This window comes from Protomyctophum bolini, assembly GCF_963924005.1.
Source record: "Protomyctophum bolini genome assembly, chromosome: 18".
Classification (NCBI taxonomy): domain Eukaryota; kingdom Metazoa; phylum Chordata; class Actinopteri; order Myctophiformes; family Myctophidae; genus Protomyctophum; species Protomyctophum bolini.
Genome location: NC_137879.1, coordinates 28,085,756 through 28,106,711, shown reverse-complemented (window position 1 = coordinate 28,106,711; position 20,956 = coordinate 28,085,756). Strand labels below are relative to the sequence as shown.

The 20,956-nt window shown below is 41.7% G+C and overlaps 2 protein-coding genes across 2 annotated transcripts; both read right to left on the bottom strand.

Moving 5' to 3' along the window:
* Positions 1 to 6,057: 6,057 nt before the first annotated feature.
* prrt2 (proline-rich transmembrane protein 2) lies at positions 6,058 to 7,367 on the bottom strand (the record flags this gene model as incomplete). Its single annotated transcript, XM_080790084.1, has 3 exons — positions 6,058 to 6,216; positions 6,492 to 6,796; positions 7,154 to 7,367. The coding sequence occupies 3 exons, from the start codon at positions 7,365 to 7,367 to the stop codon at positions 6,058 to 6,060; spliced, it is 678 nt and encodes a 225-aa protein (XP_080646210.1).
* A 1,588-nt stretch (positions 7,368 to 8,955) lies between these two features.
* kif22 (kinesin family member 22) lies at positions 8,956 to 20,778 on the bottom strand. The gene is made up of 13 exons (XM_080789111.1): positions 20,712 to 20,778; positions 19,853 to 20,084; positions 19,224 to 19,351; positions 18,860 to 19,008; positions 17,887 to 18,096; positions 15,371 to 15,767; positions 14,940 to 15,063; positions 12,498 to 12,612; positions 12,164 to 12,350; positions 10,544 to 10,638; positions 9,992 to 10,186; positions 9,451 to 9,510; positions 8,956 to 9,235 (listed from the first exon to the last, which is right to left on the bottom strand). Exons 2-13 carry the CDS (start codon positions 20,038 to 20,040, stop codon positions 9,206 to 9,208), a joined length of 1,878 nt encoding a protein of 625 aa, XP_080645237.1. The 5' UTR covers positions 20,041 to 20,084; positions 20,712 to 20,778; the 3' UTR covers positions 8,956 to 9,205.
* Positions 20,779 to 20,956: the final 178 nt, after the last annotated feature.

Sequence of the window (20,956 nt, the reverse complement as noted above, 5' to 3'; positions counted from 1 at the left end):
GGGATTTGAACATGTAGAGGTGTAAGTCTCATATCTCCCCTGAGCCATAGGCAGTTGCTTTGGCGTAGTGGTAGCAGGGGACCTGTCACCTGTGTTCGATTCCTGTGTGTTACACTTACATACAAAACAACTCTTGAACTGCACTCAATTCTATGTTCAACTTTACTAACTGAAGGCTAACAAAAGATCGCTTCAACAGTACGAAGAGGCAGTTGTTACTGAGTGATGGTGTAGTAAGGGTTGATCAGCACAGAGAGTTCATGTTCAAATCCCACTCTTCCTGAAGTTTAATGCTAGTTATTGAGTTTCATTTACTGCTATTCTATCAGTGGCTCACAGCCTCAGCCTGACAACCTCAAAACTCTAATTGTCTTTTGTCTAATTGTCGGCTTTCCACGTGGGAGACCAGGGTTCGATTCCCGGCTGTTACACTAACATACAAATGTTCTGTCCCACAGGGGCTGTCTTACTTTACTTACACTGTGCCTAATAGCTACATTAGACTTAAAGACACAAACTTGTAACTTCTTACACAAAATAAGTACTTCTGCACATTGGGTGTTCAACCCCACCGGACATTTTACCAACATTACTCACCCGATCCACGGATATATTGGATATTCTGGTGCGAGGGACGGCGTTCTTCGCCAGTGCCGTGCGTTGGACTAGGAGGCAACGGGGAAGAGGAGGTTGCCTGGTTCGTCTACGGCGGAGAGGATCGCGTCCACCGCTCCCAGGTATCCACCGCTCCTTGGAAACGTGAACTCTCTACCCAATAAAATGGATGAGCTCCGGTTGTTGGTCTCAAGGAATAATGACTTTCACTCCACGGCTGTCTTCGCGTTAGTGGAGACCCATCTAACGCCGGCAGTTCCAGACGAGGCTGTTCAGCTGGAGGGCTTTTCCGCGTTTCGAGCTGACAAAGACTTCGAGGCGGTTGGCAAGTCGCGTGGAGGCGGATTAAATGTTTTTTGTGAACAATCGCTGGTGCTCTGACGTGACAGTGCTTCATCAACACTGTTCTACTGCACTTGAATCCCTCTTCATCCTCTGTCATCCATTCTATTCCCCACGTGAGTTTAATGCGTTCATCCTCGTGTGTGTTTACATTCCTCCGGATGCTGACGTCACAGCAGCAGTAGACACACTGGCAGAACAGCTGTCGGGGGCGGAGCGTAACTACCCGGACAGTTTTGCTGTAATTTTGGGGGACTTCAACCAGGCTCATTTGAGTCGGGCTCTCCCAAAATATTGGCAGCAGGTCACGTGCCCAACTAGGGTTGTGAACACTCTGGATCACTGCTACTGTTGTACCATAAAGCAAGCATACCACTCTGTCCCCCGTGCTGCGCTGGGCAAAGGTGATCACCATCTCATCTAGCCCTAGAACGGCTCTTGTTGTTACATACAGTAAGTACAGTATTTCACGTACAGAGCCATAGAACACCCAGGTTAATTTCTGTTCGGGTTCAAAATGGGCGGCCTAAATGTGATAAATGCTCCGTTTGTACTCACCCATTAAATAATTCCAAAGACGTGGTGTGAAAAATGGTCCTCTAGTTTTATATCCATGTGAAAGTTCTGGCACAAAACGCGTATTTAGTGAATTATCTCCACTTTTTGCGATAGGTGCTGGGTAATTAATCACACCACCTGTCAATTGTGTGACTGCAAACTTTTGTGTTTCCCTGGTCAATTGGTGATGACATCTGCGGTAAACAGGACGTATTTGTAAATTCAGTTCATCGATCTTTCCGGGCCCCCCTCGCCGGAGAGAAAGGCGTCCGTGTGCATCTCTTGAAAAAGTGGAGATAATTCACTAAATACACGTTTAACCTCGAGAAAACATAATTTCATTTATATTAAAAAATGTAGATCTAAAAGATACAGTAGGGTCTATGATATGTTTCATTATATTTGATAAACATTTTGTACAAAATCTATATACACACATATATATAACTATATGTTTTCTCGAGGTTAAACATATTTTCTTGTGTGTGTGTGTGTGTGTGTGTGTGTGTGTGTGTGTGTGTGTGTGTGTGTGTGTGTGTGTGTGAGAGTCATTAAGGGTTTTGGCACTCATTACATCCTACCATCATAGTGTCTTTCTTGGCTCAGGGCCTTTTTCTCTCTCCCTAGCTGCTTCATCCTCCTTCCTCCTCATCAGTTCCGCTTCACTGGCACAAAACAGTAAGCAGCTCTTCCTCCCTGGAGCTTACATGCTCTCACACTGTACAGTAGGCTATCACATGAAGCGACACATGCTGGCTGTCTATCTCTCTCCCAGTCTCCCTGGTTCTCCTAGTAGACTGCAGTAACTCTCCCTGGCTCTCTCTCTCTCACACTGCACACGTTTGTATTTACTAATACATCATTTTAGAAAAATAGCCGATGGCAGACCAGCAATTTTTCGGTGTTCAGCACTGCATGCAACTACATAGAAATAAGCATAACTCCAACCACGCACCCCAACAGCTAAACCTGACCTGTAAATGCCCATTCCCAATTTGAATCTTCTCTTAATTTTAAATCAAACTCTAAAACATTTCTAAAACAACCATTTCTAGGAAAGTGGTCCTCACAAGATTTGTTTCTGAAATTCTACTATACTTACATATATTGTACTATACACACACACACACACACACACACACCCTGCTCAACTCAAGAAAAATGACATTGCCATTGTCGCCCAGTATGCAAATACACAGACTATTCTGTCAGATGATGGGCCAAAATGCATTGCTATTTTATTTTTAAACGTTTGACCTAATTCTTATCTGTAAAATGTTAGGTGGACAGGGTTCTTTCAAACATAACCCCCAACTGTTACTTTTCAGGAAACAGGGGGAGAGAGCACCGTCTCCCGATGGTCCGCTCCAGCACCTTGATGACATGGGACTTGAACCTGGCAACTGTCTGTAGCAGAGGCAACCGATCAAGCGCACCACACCATTGAGCCAAGGCACCTTAGGCTTAGGGCATTCAGCAGATGTCTCCTGGTGCTTTTAAGTTTTTATTCAAGCCTTGAAAAGTTAAAAGTACTCGAGCAGTGTGCTATATAGGAGCAATGGGACTTGAACATCTCCTGGTAATTGTGTGTGTGTGTGTGTGTGTGTTAGCCCTCAGTTAGTCAAGTTGAAACACTCCAGCATTAAGCTATAGGAGAACAGGGATTTGAACATGTAGAAGTGTATTAACAAACTCTAAAACATTTCTAAAACGACCATTTCTAGGAAAGTGGTCCTTACAAGATTTGTTTCTGAAATTCTACTATACTTACATATATTGTACCATATACACACACTCTCACACACACACACACACACACACACACAACCTGCTCAACTCTATAGTTTACAGTACACATTTGACACCATTTCCATAATCCACAATCCCTGTAATCTCCAATGCTGCTTGGAGGGCTTCCTCAATCCCTTCTCAAAGCAAAATAGGACGGACCACTTTCATGCAATGTGTTTTTATTAAGAATGTGCTTCGGAAGCATACAATAATTCAGTGTGCCTAGTGCCAAGTTGTCCTCATATGAATTTGACTTCATACATCAAGGTTAATCCACAACATGCCAATATCCAGAGATTATAGTAGACCACGGGTATCACAGTTACTGGCAGGCTAATTCTGTTAGTTAGTCTATGTTACTTAGAATAGCTACTTACTGCTAACTCATCAGCTATGGAATTGACAATATATACGTTTATATATCTGCAGGATACACCAACAGTTGATTACAATGGACTTTAAACATCCAAATGCTAACAGAGGAAAAATCTGAAAAATCTTTCATATTAGTCAATACAGAAAATGTATTGTAGGTACTGTATGTAATATAGATCATTGAGGACTTTTAAGACGTGGCATATATCTAAACATGTCTCAAAAACCAGGAAACATGAAGGAATCATGTATAAAATTTGCATTCGCATCCGGCCAACCACAATGTTTTGAATCACAGTGAGAATAGGTAGGTAAATACTGATCAAAACATTTGACTAGGACTCATGCCATGGGGCATATTATAATATTAGATCATTAGAAATTCAGTCATCTTTGCGGTGTGGCTTTAAACCTTGAGTGGTTACTGTGTTTGCAACAAACCATTTCTGGGCCAAACATAGTGTCTCACAAATAATTCATCAACAGACACTCACTTGCACATGCTCTCACTCACTCTCACTCACACACCACACACACCCACCCACACACACACAACTGTGGCTCAGTAGTTCAATAGTATCACTAGTAGTATTATGAAATTACTGCGGTCAAAATCTTTTTTTTTTCTCCTTTTTTTAACAAACATTATCAAAAGGTTGGCTATAACTTGTAGTATAATTTCAATGATTAAAAGCAACGTAGCTTTATGGAAAACTCACGGTGAATGTTTTTCGAGTAACTCATGGTTTTCAAAGATATCTCGTCCTCCTGGCTCCCCTTCTGCAATTTATAAAAGCATTTAGCGGTGTAAAGCAGATGTCAACATAGGTCAAATTACAGGTATTTGATGTTCCCCCTTTACAAACTATTTTGTGACTTTGCCAAGAGCACAGGTTCACAAAGCAGAAACTTTTCCTCTTATAAAAAAGTTTGGCACATAGATTTACTTTGCAGTGATGACTTTGCCTTCTGCCCCAAATCTTTTATAATCTCCTCCATATTAACACCCATATCCAACCCTTGGCAAAAATAAATGGACATAAAAGGACTCTTAGGGCCGATTCATACTCCTATTTTAACACTGTTTCGGCGCTGTAGTGCCGAAATGATTTCGGCTCGTCAGAAATTTTCAGTAGCACGGAAGAGGCGACTTTAGGACGGTACCCTCACCCCCGAACCTCAAATGACGTCACATTGTAGGCTCTACAGAGCCGAACAGACTTTTATTCAGCTCTAAAATAGGAGCATGAATTGGCCCTTAAAAGTTAGAATGACAGGAAACTTACAAAAAAATAAAAAATAACGCATTGAGGAATGGAAAGGGACTCTTCTAGCTGCACATCTTTCCAATGCAACACATATCCCAAAGCCTCTCTGTGTATCCAAAGGGAGCAAGCTGTATTTCTGATGCATTCTGTCGTCAGTGCAATGAAGGATGGATGTGCCAATTTTTGTCACATCATCACAAGGCGATCCTTCCCGTTTCTTTCACATCGATCACGCAGTTCCAGCAATCTCCAGTGTCATCCAGTGTGTTTTTCTCTGCCCCACCTTGTCTCGATCAATTTTGGAATCAACCTTGAGGAGCGATGTCTTTCTCAAGGACATTTCTTGTGCTGACCAGAATACAAAAGGGACAAATTTGTCCAAATGGCTACTCTCTTTCTCCAGCCATCATCACATGGTCAATACTCTGACTCAGAGCAGCATTGTCTTGCAGAATTCTTCTTCCATTAGCAAAAGGATTTATATGGATTATGGAGGAATAAGTAAGCGCTGCATATGGTGTACATTTGTCACAAATTCAGGTAATGACTATAGGTGGTTAAAGAGACAGAGGTGCAGGTATGGGCCAAGTGATCAGTCGTCCTATCCAGTTTCATCCTGGGATGAAACTCACTTCACATTGACTAAAAAAAAGAAAAGAGGAAGCATATTAGTTCAGCAGCATTATATTTTATAACTCAATAATAAATATACAGTTACAGACCACAGAGAACACTTATGTAATAAGAGGAAAAGGAAGCGTCATCCAGCCCATGAGCCCTTTAACTTTCAACATTATATGTACAATTTCTGCCTATGCACAAGCTAATTAGGACATCGCTTGGCTTAATAAGTCAATTTGTCCATACAAACACTGCCAAAGTACCAATAGGTAACTGAACTGCAGTGACCAAGGCTTGAAACATTTAACTGAGCGACCTTCTCATGTATGTCACTCTAATAATCACCAACAGTGATATTAGATCTGCCTGTAGCTACAGATCCTTTGTGGTCAGATTACTGTTTACAATTAAAAAAAACAATATGAGCTCAGGGAAACCTATCTCACCTAGCATTACTAAATGTAGGGTAAAGAAGGAAGACAGGGTTTCAGAGGTCGTGGCTAGTAGGGGACTCACTGGCCAAGTTGACAATGCAGGCAATGATAATGAGTGTCCCTCCCACCAGGGACACCATAGAGAGCATCTTGGACACACGTCCCAGACGCAAAGCACCGTCAATGTTCCCTTGTTCCAGACTGTTCTTGGACTATAGGAGATCAAACAAAGTCTGTTAGCCTGTGTTTTTAGCACACAAAAAAAGAGAAGACCGTTTTAAGCCGAAACGTGCTTTGTGATATGATGGCACAAATACAGCTTCATGGCAATCTGATGCAGAATTCTGGAAGAGAGATCAAGTTGCAGACCGGAAAGAAAACTAACACAGCACCCTTGAACTCAAAGTGAAGCTTAAAGCAGCACTGCAAATTTTGCAAAACGGACCCTGAGCTGTGAGCTGTAAAGAAACATTACACGTCCACCTACCATGATGGAGTAAACAAATCCTACAATGTTTATGGGCCAGACGGGGCAGAAGCAAGCCAACACTGCCAGGAGGAGGTAGTCTTTCGCCTTGGTCCGGTCCAAGGGTGGTTCGGTGGCAATGCTGGAACAGCGGGAAATTGACGGTCTGGGGGAGAAGGCAGTGTAGCCGATGGAGCTCGCCCTGCTTCCCTTCCGCGTCTTGCTGTGATGCGGGTGATGAGAGTAGGAGATGGACTGTTGTCTCCGGGGAGGAGTAGCAATAGATGAAGAGGTTGGTTCTTCACAAGATGAATGAATTCCATTACCTAACGTACACATGAGAGGAAAATGAGGAACAGAAGGTGAAGGCTTGTTGTGTAAATGAAATATTTAAAGTTAATTAATTTGACGGGTGCCTGTTCTCATAGCACTTTTATGAAATACTGGACAATACAACAGTATGACAAGTTACATGGAATCTGACTAGTCTGTAGTAAACTGACCAAGCAAGAGTATGACATGCAAGCATATCCCAGATCCATCCCCGCTCACTGATGTAACCTTGCTGAATTGAATACAAAGGACCACAATGGAAACAAGCCCTTAGGGCTTTTTGTGTTTTCCTTTTAGCACAATTGTACGGTATAAGTATTCAAACAAACAAACTACAGTAATACACTTACCGTTTTCCAGTTTCTCGTTGATCACGATGACAAGCTCTCCTTTGGACTTGCTGCGGACGGGCCGCGAGCCCACATGACCATGGAGGAGTTGCACGTGTCCATCAACCGGGCATGGTACAGAGACTTGGCTTGACAGGGAGACATCTTCGTCCATTAGTGAAGGGTGTTCATCTCCATCCCAAATGGTAGCGTCTGGCATTGTGTTAGCAGCCATACTTGCGGAAAGCGCTGTCTCCGCCTGTAGTCCTTATCCTGTAGGTCTACACCCGGAGGTCATTTAGTGGTATAACAATAACTGTAAACAAAATGCTGAACTACCCACACACACACACACACACACACAGCCATTGCTTAATACAGTTGTTCTCAAACTCATCTCATTTTCATATGATAGATCTGATATGTTTGTATATCCAAAGTATAAAATAGGTTTGAAGTGGTCAAAGTGATTGTGATGCCATAGTAGCCTAACAGTTCACCCACTGAAACCCAACTTTGAGAACTGGCTTAATCCTCTGTGACTTCAATTTATCCTAAATGATGATTAAAGAGCATGATCATACCAATAGGTAATAAAATGGATGACAGTTGACAAGTGAGCACAAACACATAGTTGACAAATTATGAAACCTCACAAGATAAAGCAATCTGCAATAAATATGAGCTTTATTAAATAAACAACTACTGCTTGGCCTTATTATCATGCTTATAATGAACGGGGCAGGCCCTTTTTAAATTATGCTTGTATTGGCAAAGGTCTGTGCAGGTGTGCATATACCGTCCATGTGCCATTTCATCATGGGTACACACGCACCGTCTTTGCACAAAGGGGCATATGGTCGCGGTGACAATGGGAAGGGAAAACATGAAGCAGAAGGCTATGGGTTGAGGACAAAGCCAAAAGCGGAAAAAATAGGGAGGACAAAAGGCGAATGACCGTGAAGGATGCTCTTATAATCAAGGCTGGTCCAACAAGGCTGTTTCACGAATGCCAATGACAATCAATAGATTAAAAAACAACATGCAAAATAGCTTTTGCATTGAGGGCACACGGCGGAATTGCAATGCAAGCCAATAATTATTAACATGGCATTGCATTTCATGATATAGGCCTAGGCTACGTGTAAATTCGAATAAAAGCTCAATAAAGACATACCCGTTTTTAATCTAGGCTGCGTTTCAATGTAACGTCGATAACCTTGGCACCATAGTGTTTTCAGCTAGATCGGAGGACTGGAGCCAAAAATCTCTTTACACACACTGAATTGTGCAATTGTAGGCAAACGTTCTCTGTAGTAGATCCGTGCGATCCCCTCAGTTAAATACATGAAAAGGTGTCATTCACCATGATGTCGCGTCTTCTGGAAGCCCTTGCGCTGGGATACTAGGGAAATCCCCGATGGCTCAGTGGATTTTCTAAGCGTAGGCTACCGTGAAATGAATAGTTAAATGAACGTGTTGTGTGGAGGGAGGGATGCAAGTGCAACCTTCGACGAGAACCTGCAGAAGAACCTCCACTCTCTATATGACAGATCACATCAGGTGGTGTCTGAAATACAACCCTAGCTATGCAATTACAAATTTCGCTTTCCCCCTCCCTTTTTTTAAGGCACCCGGTCTGCACTTAAATTACATCATGATTTTGTAATTAGCCATGACTGTGATATAATACATGCTATTGGATTCATAGATCTTAAGGGACTTTACAAACATTATAAAATGCCACATCATTTTCAATGTTAGTAATATTTTAACCATCACATAATGGGCCTATGCAAAGATGAATACACGTTGTCGATTGTGTGATATGCTTTTATTAGAAGGCAAAATTGCGCCAACAAGTGGAATATGATGCCATCTACAAAAACACAGCTCCATTAAAAAAAATAAAAAATATATGATGTTAAAACAGAGGGAAAAATGTTTTAAAAGGAGGGAAAGGGGAGACAGAAAAGTCTATCCCTCTAAAAATACAAAATAAAGGCGAAAGCCACAAAAGAAAAGTACAATAATACAAAAGGATGTCATTGCATGGCTGTATATAAAATACGATTACTTCCCCATGGCACTCAGGATGTTTGCCTGAAAAGAGAACAATTACCAACCATTATTCATTCAATAATATAATTGCAAACATATCAAAGGACAGCTCAGCAAACACAAATTTACCAGTCCAAATCACCTTGCTTATTAATATACATTCTTTGTCAAAGGAAATCCTTTAATCTTCCTAAAAATATCTAAACTGGATTATTAAACATTTGATTGTGTGACCTCATTTTTTCACATGGGCATACCTTCATGAAGGAAGAAAATCTTTTTTCAGATAAGCCTTCGATGTTGGTCAGATCCTCCACCTTTACGAAGACAATAATTTAGATATTGTCAGATGTTCTTATCCAGTGACTTAAAAAGAGTAATAAATCAGGTAAATAAATCATGGTATTGAGCAAATAGAGTGCAACGAAAAACATTTTAGTGCTAGAAAGAAATTAGGATACCAGGTAAATATCAAACCTAGTACTAGCATGTCTTATCTAAATAAAATACAAATGTTAACTGGGCTCAATACAGGCACATTTGATCTTGTATGTTTATAGAATAGTTTGAAGTCATTTTAATCTATAATAAGACTAAAATAGCCGCTCTACAAGCTCACAACACGTCACATTGCAGCACATTGTGAACTTGGAGGAAAATGTGAATTTCTGAAACATGAAGATCTTGTATTGGGTTGAGTGGCACTATATTTTCAGATGGGGGTCGTGGCCAAATACATTCATTTGGAGAGCTTTGACATGAAAAAGATTGAGAACCACTGTTTTTATGTGGACCAACCTTGGCAAATTGGCCATTGAGCTCCCTCCATCCCAGGATGAGCTTGGCCTTTTTGTCGCCTATCCCCTGCAGGCCTTTAAGGTCCTTGAGTGAACCTGTATTGAGAATGAGCAAGATCTTCCCTCTGGATTGCTCTAGTATAGTTGCATCAATTTGGCCCTCCCAGCATGTTCGATTCTCCTTATCCTCAGACTTCTAGGAATGAAAACACAGGTTCAACATGCACTTATCAATTAACCAAATGGCACCATCTTGGCAAAAGGTATCGTTTGAGCTAAATACAAACAAGGGCATCCAACTACACCAACTCAGTTCAACTAGGTTACACATAGTAGTGACATGAACCATCCTGCACAGACATCCCAAATGCCTATAGTAAATCAGGATGAGAAAATTTGTATTTAGTGAAACTTCCATTAATTAGGTCTGGATATCTTGCAGGGTGCATCATCATGTCTGAGCAACAAGGCTAATCTATTCCACTATGTCAGCTTGTATCGTACACCCACAACAAATTGTCACGCTAAGCAGCGAGAGGGCTTGACTGCTGACCTCAGACTTGTCTGAAGCACTTTTTCCTTTCTTCTTGACGCAGACAGACTGTTTGACATTTCCAATAACCTGAAGAGGCTGGACTGGCTGGGAAACTGTTGGGGAAGTCATAAAGAAATATTTAAAAATAAATATATACATCAAGATACACCACTTCTACAGCATAGTCCTTTACAAAAGAAAATGTATAGCGTATGTATAGTTAGTATATGCAATACAAGTATCAAAGATAGATAGAACCATAGTGACTCAATACGAGGTGTCATAGATTCAGAACATCAAGGTGGCCGAATTTCCCAGAATGGACATCTCTGGAGCTAAAGTCGTGCAGGGATCAGTCGCTTCCAGCTATTCTTAGCGCACCGCTTAGCCCTCTCCCTGGTCAGTCCCGTTGCTTCCAACCACCTTTTTGTTCCATCAACACAAGACATGACCTTTCAGAATTGGCATGGGAAAGGTATCAAATGGTTTAAATACCTATTTATAGAGGGGAGTTTTGCATCCTTTGATCAAATTTCTACCTAGACCACACTTCTACAGAATTTTGCAGGCCCGACATTATCTGAGCTCTACATTACCTGGCTTTCCTGATAAGCCTAATGCTAACCCTAATTTCTGTCTTTTGATCCGGCGATTAAGGGCACCATTTCAATATTATACGATATAATTTCAAATTTGAGACTACACTTGACCACTGAAGGCTTTTTTCTAAGAATCTGTGACTTGATGACATTCATACTTGCTCCTGGGCTTCTGTTATAAAACCTAAATAAAAAGATTTTGAAAAGAAAACATCAAGGTGGTGGTGACTGACAGTGAGTGTTACACTGACTGTACAGGGAAGGGGAGGGGGACAAAAAGAACATTTGACAATTTCCTTTCCTGGAATATCATAAGGAGTCATATTTCCTAAATTAAGCTGGTACCAAAGTAAGAAAATTGCATCCATACTGTAAAAATCCATTTGTAAAAATAGGTGATGCCCATTGGGAACGCAAGCCTCCGCTTGTTGCACCTGTTGTCAGAATAACATGCAGGACCCATTATCAGTATCCATTATCATAGCTGCCAGAGATCTCCATTAGTGACCGATTAATTGGGCCCCATGTCTGGCATTTTTTGATAATTGCCACATGCGTGTGCTCATGAGGCCAATTAAATGATTATTTTGAATTCTGCCGACACATTTCTCTTTGCCAGGATAAAAGATAAACAAGTGAGAAAGTGATGAAACACTAAATTAGATCTACATACATTTGAAGCTGATAAATGGGTTCTCTCTCCGGATTGATGTTTGGGGTGAGCCCTACATCCGAGGTGGGATAATTGAAGCGGCGAAGAATCTTACACTCAGCTAGTTCAGGGTCAGACTCCTAATACTATATTTTGTTCATCATCTTGAACCCATTTTTACTTTGTAAATGGCGGGATACCACACATTTCGGTGGTCTGTCCCCTGCATTGATGCTGGAAAATAGAACCCAACTCTGAAAGACGGGTCAGCAGGTTTTGACACATCCAGTTTGAACAATGAGTAGAATTCTTGAAATGGGTTGATTTGGTTCCAACTGTACACAAGAATGAAATTAACAACACTAAGGATTTTACTGTACAACTGACCCTGTAATGGCTGAACTACAGCTTGCTGTTTCTCAGGTTTTACTGCAGTGGACTTCTTCTGTAGAGGGTTCATTGTGAAGAGAGGTTGCTTGTCTGAATTGAATGGCTCCCTTGTCAAGCCTTTGTCAGCAAGGCGTTGTTGCAGCTTGACCTTGTTCTCCCACTCCTTCTGCTTGTCCTTCAGTGCCTGCAAAGGTATCAGTTGATCTCCACATTAACACCAAGGATTTGACAAAGTACAATTATAAGAGATGATAAAACAAATTTCAGACTAGTTTAAATGTATAAACCCAGCAGACACTGGATTCATACAGAAGCAGGTTCAAGTCGTCACCTCAATGTCCTTGCGGTATTTGGCCTCATGTTGAAGCAGGTTGAGCCTCTCCTTCTCTTGGCAGTCCTTTAACTGCTTCTCCAGAGCCGCCAGTCTGTCAAGCACGTCTGATGGACTGAGACAGTGGAAGGGTGGTGGGGATGGAAACATGGGTTAGCAGGGTGATAGTACAGTCAGTGGGGGAGAATATGGACCTCCTTGCCGGCATTGTACTTCAATGTAGGGCTGAACAATGAATTGACAATATAAAATCGCAATATGAACTACTACAATTTTCAAATAGCAAAAGAAAGATTTCTACACCAGGTAGTGTAGTGTCTAAAAATGCAATAGAACACCAGTGTGGTCCTTTAAATATCAATTTATGTTGACGCCATCTAATGTGGTTAAATAAGGTTGCGAATGGGATCGCAATGTTAGGCTGACAATTGCAAGGATAGTTTCTCCCAATCAATCGTTCTGCCCTACTTCACCGTGGCAAAACGCTGACAGAAGAATCTGTGTCAAAACACTAGAGCAGCAGCTGAGCTGCTGCCCATTGCAGCAGGCAAACACACGTATAAACACATTACTCATTTCTCAGTGAGTTCCCAAATTGGCACGAGAGCAGCAGCCAATGGGTGTGTTGCAATGAGACTCATTCTAAGCATCTGCTATAATCATGGCCTACTGTGCTGTGTCCACGAACTGCTAAACCGCCATCACATAGATCAAACAGATTAGAATTAGAATTATTTTGGATAAAAAAAATAAAAATTGCGGGAGTTGACTCCACATGTAGTAACAGATGGGTTATTAGTTATTATTATAGCACAATTACATTAGCACCCCTGGCTAGTTACAGTAGCTGACCACTTAAGCACCCTGACCACACACAGCACAATGACATTAGCACCCCTGGCTAGTTACAGTAGCTGCCCACTTAAGCACCCTGACCACTGCAACAATGACATTAGCACCTCTCCCCACCCCAAGGATGGCCTATAGGTGAGGAATGTTGTTTTTCCAGTTCTAGATGGGAGATCATTAAGATGCATCCTTACTTCCTTTCAAGCAATGGAATTTAAATGAATGCCTGGAAATGTACCATTGTTTTGTCTGTAACCATATACCCCCTTTGCCCCCCGTGGCGCCGGGCCTGCAAATCCAAAAGTAGTGTGACTATTTCCACAGCCTAATTACTAAAGGATAAACTATCAGTCTTCTCCGAAATCTGTCAATCTTTGTCAACTCAGCAGGTGTTGACAATGCATTGTAAAAGTAGTGTGAATATTTCCACAGCCTAATTACTAAAGGATTGTGACTGTGGGACAGACATACAGTCTGACATACAATAGGCTACACGTGTGCACAGTTAATAAACAATGACCTATATGTCCAGAGTTCACTCCCCGTGTGAGTGTGTGAGTGTAGTGTGTAAGACGGTGTTGTGGGCGTTGCAGTAGCAACGTAGCTGTTCGTGGCTTTGGGTTCCTTGCCATGTGTTGGGTACAACTTCTCAAATGTATAATAGATGCTTAATCACCATATTTTTCTGCTGCAATGGCAAAGCCGCTACTGTGTGTGTACATTGAACCTCCATTTATGTCATCCCACCCTTGCACAAGGGAGAGATCAGTGACCTTACAGTCAACAAAAATGTAAATGCATTAACTGCCTTCTCTATGAACACAAACATGAGTCATGAAGCTCAATTGGGAATATTTATTTGTCGACTGGTGATTTATCTTTGACTGTCGGGTCTGACCGATGTGCTGGCATGCCGAGGCGTTATGTACAGTAGGTCTAGCAAAACAAATTAAAATAGACAATGCCAGTGTAGTGATAAATATGGCTACAGCAGACAGTCTCAACCATCGGGAATTTACCGGTAATAATCCATTGTCTGAAAGTAGCATTTTACATTGGTTTGCTGGTTGACCAGAGGGGCTGTGCTAAAATGATTTTCAATGAGGTTATGTAGGAAATTGGACTACTTCAAAAGTGTTCGACAATGCGTGTGTAGCATTAAGTGCCTAACAAAGTATTAAAATGTAAATATGCGTGTGTAGCATTAAGTGCCTAACAAAGTATTAAAATGTAAATATATGCCACATCTGAAATCAGTGTGTGTTGGCCAAATACTATGACAAAAAGTAACCACCTCGCACAAAGTTGCATTTTGACGAATGCTACCTCGATGAGTTTGCAAAGCCTAATTTAATGGCATCATTAAAATGTTTTGTCCTGCATGCATTGTACACACTACAGTTACAGTGTAGTGACTACACCAACAAAGGGTGTCCCATCTCCAATCCCATAGTGTGTGTGTGTGTGTGTGTGTGCTCTACTCTAAATGGTAATATTAAAATGTTCCGTCCTGCATGCATTGGCTGTGTGTAGTACACCAACAAAGAAGGGAGTCCCACAGAGCGTGCATGTGTGTGCATGGGGGGTTCCAACCTGTGTGGAGGTACTGTTGGGGGTGAGGGAGCCCCTTGCCCAGTCTTCTTACTTCCTTTTTTTGGCTTCTTTATCTGGGGCTCACTAGAAGCTCCAGCCTCATGGTCGTCTCTGGCTCGCTTCACTGGAGTGCGGAAGCAGAGGGGGAAAACAACAACATTGGCATTCTGCGCCTTTAGGCACTTCAGCACTCTCTGTGGAGCTTAGAGCCATCCAAATGAAACAGTCTGGCAGTCTCAGTAATGGCAATTTCAGTGCTTACACAAATATACCACATATACAGTAAATAACTACAGTATCATGAATTCAGCAAGAATGTCACACAAAGTCGGTAGGTGTGTATAAAAACCTTGACTTTAACATTTAAATGTCAAAAGCTTCTTTAAACTGTATCCTAGCACACACCCAGACACCTGGTTTCCCTTGCTCACCTTGCGGTACAGGGACAGTCACGGTTTCGCGCACAAACGGCTTGTTGACGATGAGCTTGGACTTGGAGGCGAAGTTGAGGGCGGTGAAAGTGTCAAAGTAATAATGGTACTCTGGTGCAATGTTAGTGATCATGACTGAGTGAGCTGAACCACCGAGCGAGTCCTGGAGCAGCCGGGTTAGCTTGCTGTCCCGGTAGGGAACGCGGACACCAGCGCCAGTGTTGAGGGCATCCACGACCTTGCTGAGGGTAAAGAGAGATAAATTGATGGCACCGCTCTCCTTCAGGCGGATGCCCTGGTTGCCCGTGCGGCGGTTGTCTTCGGAGCCTGCCAGGTCCACCAGGTACAGCTTTCCCGTTTGCTGGCAGTAAGGAGGTGAGCGCTGGGTCCGCACCACCTAATGACAAAGGGCAGAAGAGACAGAAGTTTGGTATGGAGAGCAAAGAACTGGACATCAATGAATCATGTAAATAACAAAAAATTCTAATCATGTTCTTGTTGTGTTTTTGTTGTTTTGTTTATGTTTTATATACTGCAATCATGTTTTCTGGATATTCTATATCTCATGTACAATGTTTCATTATAATTTATATGCGTAGAGGCCTCGTATGCGTAGAGGCCTTACCCTTCTCATATTTATATGTTCACTGTGTTGTTTTTATACTGTGCTGAATAAATAAATACAAATACAATACATCAACTAATGCAGTCCTCTGAAGCCCTCAGTCTACCATGAGAACAGTCTAGCAACTTGGAAAATAAGCTCAATTTAGTCAATCATCATGTCTGAGAGAGATATATAATTACACACACTTTCATATATTCTAGATTAATTGTGCACAAAGTCAAACTGAAACATTTAAAACCTTTATGAGACCACTAAAAACAAACATTTATAATACAGAAATGCCGACCATCTGAAAACTGGGGCATGGCATAGAGGTGATAAGCACTGTTGAGGCGTTATGGAAGCCCAGATTTCTTTGATGGCAGCTTTAAACTCATTTGTATTGTTGAATCTAGTGTCTCACACCTTCCTCTTGACAATAAAACTGATTCTGTGGGGTTCAGGTCAGACCAGTTGGCTGGTCAGTAAGCACAGTAATACCATGGTCAGTACACCAATTACTAGTCATTTTAGGAAATCACATATCAGTATATCCATAAAGCTGTCAACATACAGGAGCATACAGTGCTGTAAAATACAGTGTTAGTCCACTGGCAGTGAAAACCTCACACTGGAGTCAACACAGCCATCAACCAAGCACTTTGTGCTTCAGTATGTTGACAAGCTTTATGGAGATGCTGGTTTTTCCTTTCCAGCTCGATTTGGCACCTGCACACAGTGCCAAAACTACTAGTATTGGTGTACCGACCATGGAATTACTGTGCTTAACTGACCAGCCAACTGGTCTGACCTGAACCCACAGAGCATCTATGTTTTGTCAAGAGGAAGGTGTGAGACACTAGATTCAACAATACAAATGATTTTAAAGCGGTTATCAAAGCAAATGTAGGCTTCCATAACACGTGATTCTATTCTACGTCCGAGCATAGACTAGTCATGCTACTGTACACCTCACCTGACTCTGATTGAACTACCGACACTGCCGGCCTTACCAGACTTTCCTCCACTGGATAGTCTGATGCGAGGTTACTCTGTGGTGGGAAATAATACGCGTACGGTATACAAGAGAATGACAGCTTGTTGACGCTCCAGAATGCAGTCTTGTAACTTGTATTTTTGTAGAAGAGTTAAACTAATCGTTTGATGGAATAATTGATTGAACACATACGCCGTAATATGATTTGATTTGTGTGTTCTAAATAAAGTGTTTGTGTTGATTATTGTGATTTCCCTTGATCTTTATCCTTTTTAGTATACCATTAGTTTACTATAATTAGATGAATACACGATCAACACCAACACTTTATTTAGAACAAACCCAAATCAAATCATAGTAACAATAATGTATGTGTTTAATTATTCAATCAAAGCAAACGGCATAAACAATATTAGTTTGCCTTTCTGACGTACGTGCCAAGCTGTAATTCTCTTGAATTATTTACCACCACGGAGTAACCTCGTGTCTCGGAGGACAGTCAAGACGGGCAGTGTCGGTAGGCCAATCAGAGGCAGGCGGGGCGTTACCATGTCTATGCTCGGACGTAGAATAGATTCACGCTTCCATAACATCTAAACAGTGTCACCTCCATGCCACTCCCGTTGATGAAATAATTTGTTTAAAAAGTAGCCCAGACCACGTATTTAGTACACAAGTAACAAGTTTCTGTATTATAAATGTTTAGTAGTCTCATAAATATATATCATAAAATATTCTTATTTCATGAGATGTATGATAATAATCATCTAGATTAAAACAAAGGTTTCACTTTTGAATTATATTATGGAAGAAAATGAACTTTTCCACAATATTCTATTTTTTTTAGAAGATTCTCAGACCTCTGCCTCAGTCTACACCATCAGTTGGGGCCAGAACAGAAATTACGTTAACCTTGATAAGGAGGACAGCGTGGCTCCGGCTGGACCGCTGGTTGAGCTTGGTGGAGGCTGTGGTACGGTTGAGGTTGGCTGGGACAAAGAGACTGTCAAACTCCTGATAAGATGACAGTGGTGTGTGAGTAAGGCCAGGGATGAGAATGTTCCTGTCCTTGTCTTCTCGGATGGGCAAGTCTTGTGTGCCGGGTGACAGAAGGTCCAATACCTTAACGTGAAGAAAGCGAGAGCGATTTCAGTCAAGTAGACAGGTTATATCCTTTATATATTTGAGGGTCAATTTCTAGTAGTAAAGTGCAATACAGAAGAGAACAGTTTTATTTTCACATTTCTACAATTGTACAGACAGATTACATGTAGCTATTTGTGAAGTGAACATGACATGCCAGTCCGTTCAGAATACCTGATATATTGCAGTTAATCATTAAAATAAAATAATTGTACTGCGTTCAGACGTGGTAGTGTGGAGCTGCACTGGGAATGGAATTTGGAGACTGAGGTGGGTATGTGGAGGAGTGTCCCGAGTCCGACTATGGCCGTCAATGTCTGGGGTTGCCACATTATGCTAATCAATGTATTATGAAAAGCATGGAGAAAATATTACTAAATCGGTTCATTACGAGGTGGACTGCCAGGGTTTAGTTAATACATGGGAAATGCTGGGAGATGAACAAAGAAGTGTTGTTAGTTGTTACAGTATGTCAAACCCTCTAACCAGGGCATGCCAAACTCAAAATGCCCAACAAAGAAATCTCCCCTTGGCTAGGAGGCTTATACACAGAACCATGTGTCAGTGCAGTAAAGAGTTACTATATGGCAGTATAACAAACAGCAGTATGAAAAGTAAATGAAATATAAATTAATAATTTCACATTAGCTAAGTAATATTAGCATCCAATATTTCTCACAAGGTCAAGAGGAGTGGACACAGCACAGGCCAGAATGGGATTGGAGGTATACCACAGTCATACCTTCTCATTGTATATCTCCAGGTAAGACATGCCAATACTGTAGTTCCAACCATCTTCCTCCTTAGCCTTCACATTTTTGAAGACACTACGGACAGCCCGAGGGATGACACCTGGCTGCTCTCGACTGCCCAACATGGTATGGGTCTTACCTATGAGTTAGGACATCAACTTAGTATAGGAAGCTGAACAGCAGCGCGTGTACAAAAGACCAAACATATTGCACAGAGAATATGGCCAATAGGTTCAAAACTAATCCTAAAAATGTGTTGAATGATTTACGGCTTTAGTACGGATTTACTTGACACATCGCCTTTGCATCGACTACTTGCTGATTGAGTAAAACATTTAATAAGAAAGTTCCTACCAGCCCCTGTGGGTCCATAGGCAAAGATGCTGGCATTCTGTCCATTTAACACGTGTGGTAGTACAGGCTTCACTGATGAAAGGTAAACCTCTTGCTGTGTCGACTCCTCACCATGGAAGACATCAAAACTGAAGTAATAAGAACACATACAAATTAACCACAGCATTATGATTATATGAAATGTGAAGTTATATGTTGAACACCAGTTCTCAACAGGAACTCGATCCGAGGGGTCCTCGAGGGCGTTCTGTTCTGCAGATAAATCAATTGGAACCAAATGGACCCTTACAATGTCTGTAACTCCGACCAGGTACAAATGGAACTAAAGTGACCCTAACAGTGCGTTTTAACAGCAGGCGACAGTCCTACGAATTTTCCGGAAGCGCATTATTTGTTATGGGACCCGGCGAACGGCCGATAGTGGAAAAGTGGGCAGAGGAACGTCACCCAAAAAGATAAAAACAATTCATCTTTTCACCCAATAGTGGCCGATTAGGCGATGGGTCACCCGATGCTCACCCACTGTTAAAACGCACTGTTATGGGTCCATATGTACACTCCAGGTCAAAAATGAACACTGGATCCTTGAGAACCAATGGTGTAGAAATTGGACATGGTATGGTACTGACTGGTATTTGACCGTCTCTGTGGCGTTCCTCCAGTTTATGATCTCCAAGTTCTGAGTGTCCAGACCTCGAACACACGGCCCCTCTGCCTTCTCGTCTTGTGCGTCCATATAGGGTCGTAGGCGAACAGTGACGCGAATCCTGGACGTCTTCTTGGTGCCACTGTCTTTTAGGACGACACGTTGAGCCATGTCTGTATCTGTAAGGTCAATTCAAAACGGGCCAGGCCAGGTCTCTAGACAAAAAAGAAAGCTCATGTTAACAGTGATCGTCCAAACATGAGTAAATGTTACAAGGAGTTAATTAAATTATCTCATTGTGAAAATGAGTCTCCTGGTGCCATATATTTAGCTGCATCAGAATAGATACAAATTAAAAAATAAAAGATGTAAACATTTAGTTAATTTATTTGTATAATGCCCAGTTCTGAAAAAGGGTAGACGTCGCACAAGCATCAGTACCCTTTCATTGATAATGTATACCAGAAATATAGCCAAATATGATTGTATTATTTGTAAGGTTTTATAAACACTTTGCCCACATCTCACAGCGGGTTTTAGAGGACCAGTGATGTTAGAAACCGTGTCGATTACTCGTTGAACCATGTCTGTGTATGGGAGATAAACAAAAGCCTTCTCTAGTGTAGACAACAAGAGGAAGCTAGCATTAGCAATAGCAAAGATAATGCGACATTAGCGTCGGTGTTCTTGGACAAACAAACTGAAATGGGAACCTTTACGCCCAAGCGACAATGTTATGCAGTACAAAATAATCAACAGTCCCGCAGACAGTCATAAAACACTGGACAGTATTATTGTATGGTATCGCTAATGCTATAAACAACATCAAGGGTAAAAAATACCTTTAAAGTCCACAGGGCCTGTGGTCTGGGGAGGGCCTATCTTGCTCTTTCTTCTGGACGGTTCCAACTTCCAAGAAAAACTTTCAAATGAGCAGCGGTGAAGCTGCATTATGAAACTCAGCCAATCACAGTGCCGCGTAGTCAGACCTCCATCTCGATCATGATTGGCTGAATGTCTGATTACGAGAGACTAGCCAATCAGGTTTAGGTCAAACGGTCGTTCGTCTTGGGGTCGGTTCGCTTTC

Excerpts from the sequence above, each read along its gene's own strand:
- kif22 (XM_080789111.1), bottom strand. The coding sequence starts at position 20,040 with ATGGCTCAACGTGTCGTCCTAAAAGACAGTGGCACCAAGAAGACGTCC. Across the intron at positions 19,009-19,223 it reads CTATGGACCCACAGGGGCTG|GTAAGACCCATACCATGTTG; the intron begins GTAGGAACTTTC and ends CCTAACTCATAG. Across the intron at positions 10,639-12,163 it reads TGTAGTTCAGCCATTACAGG|TTTCCCAGCCAGTCCAGCCT; the intron begins GTCAGTTGTACA and ends CTTCCCCAACAG.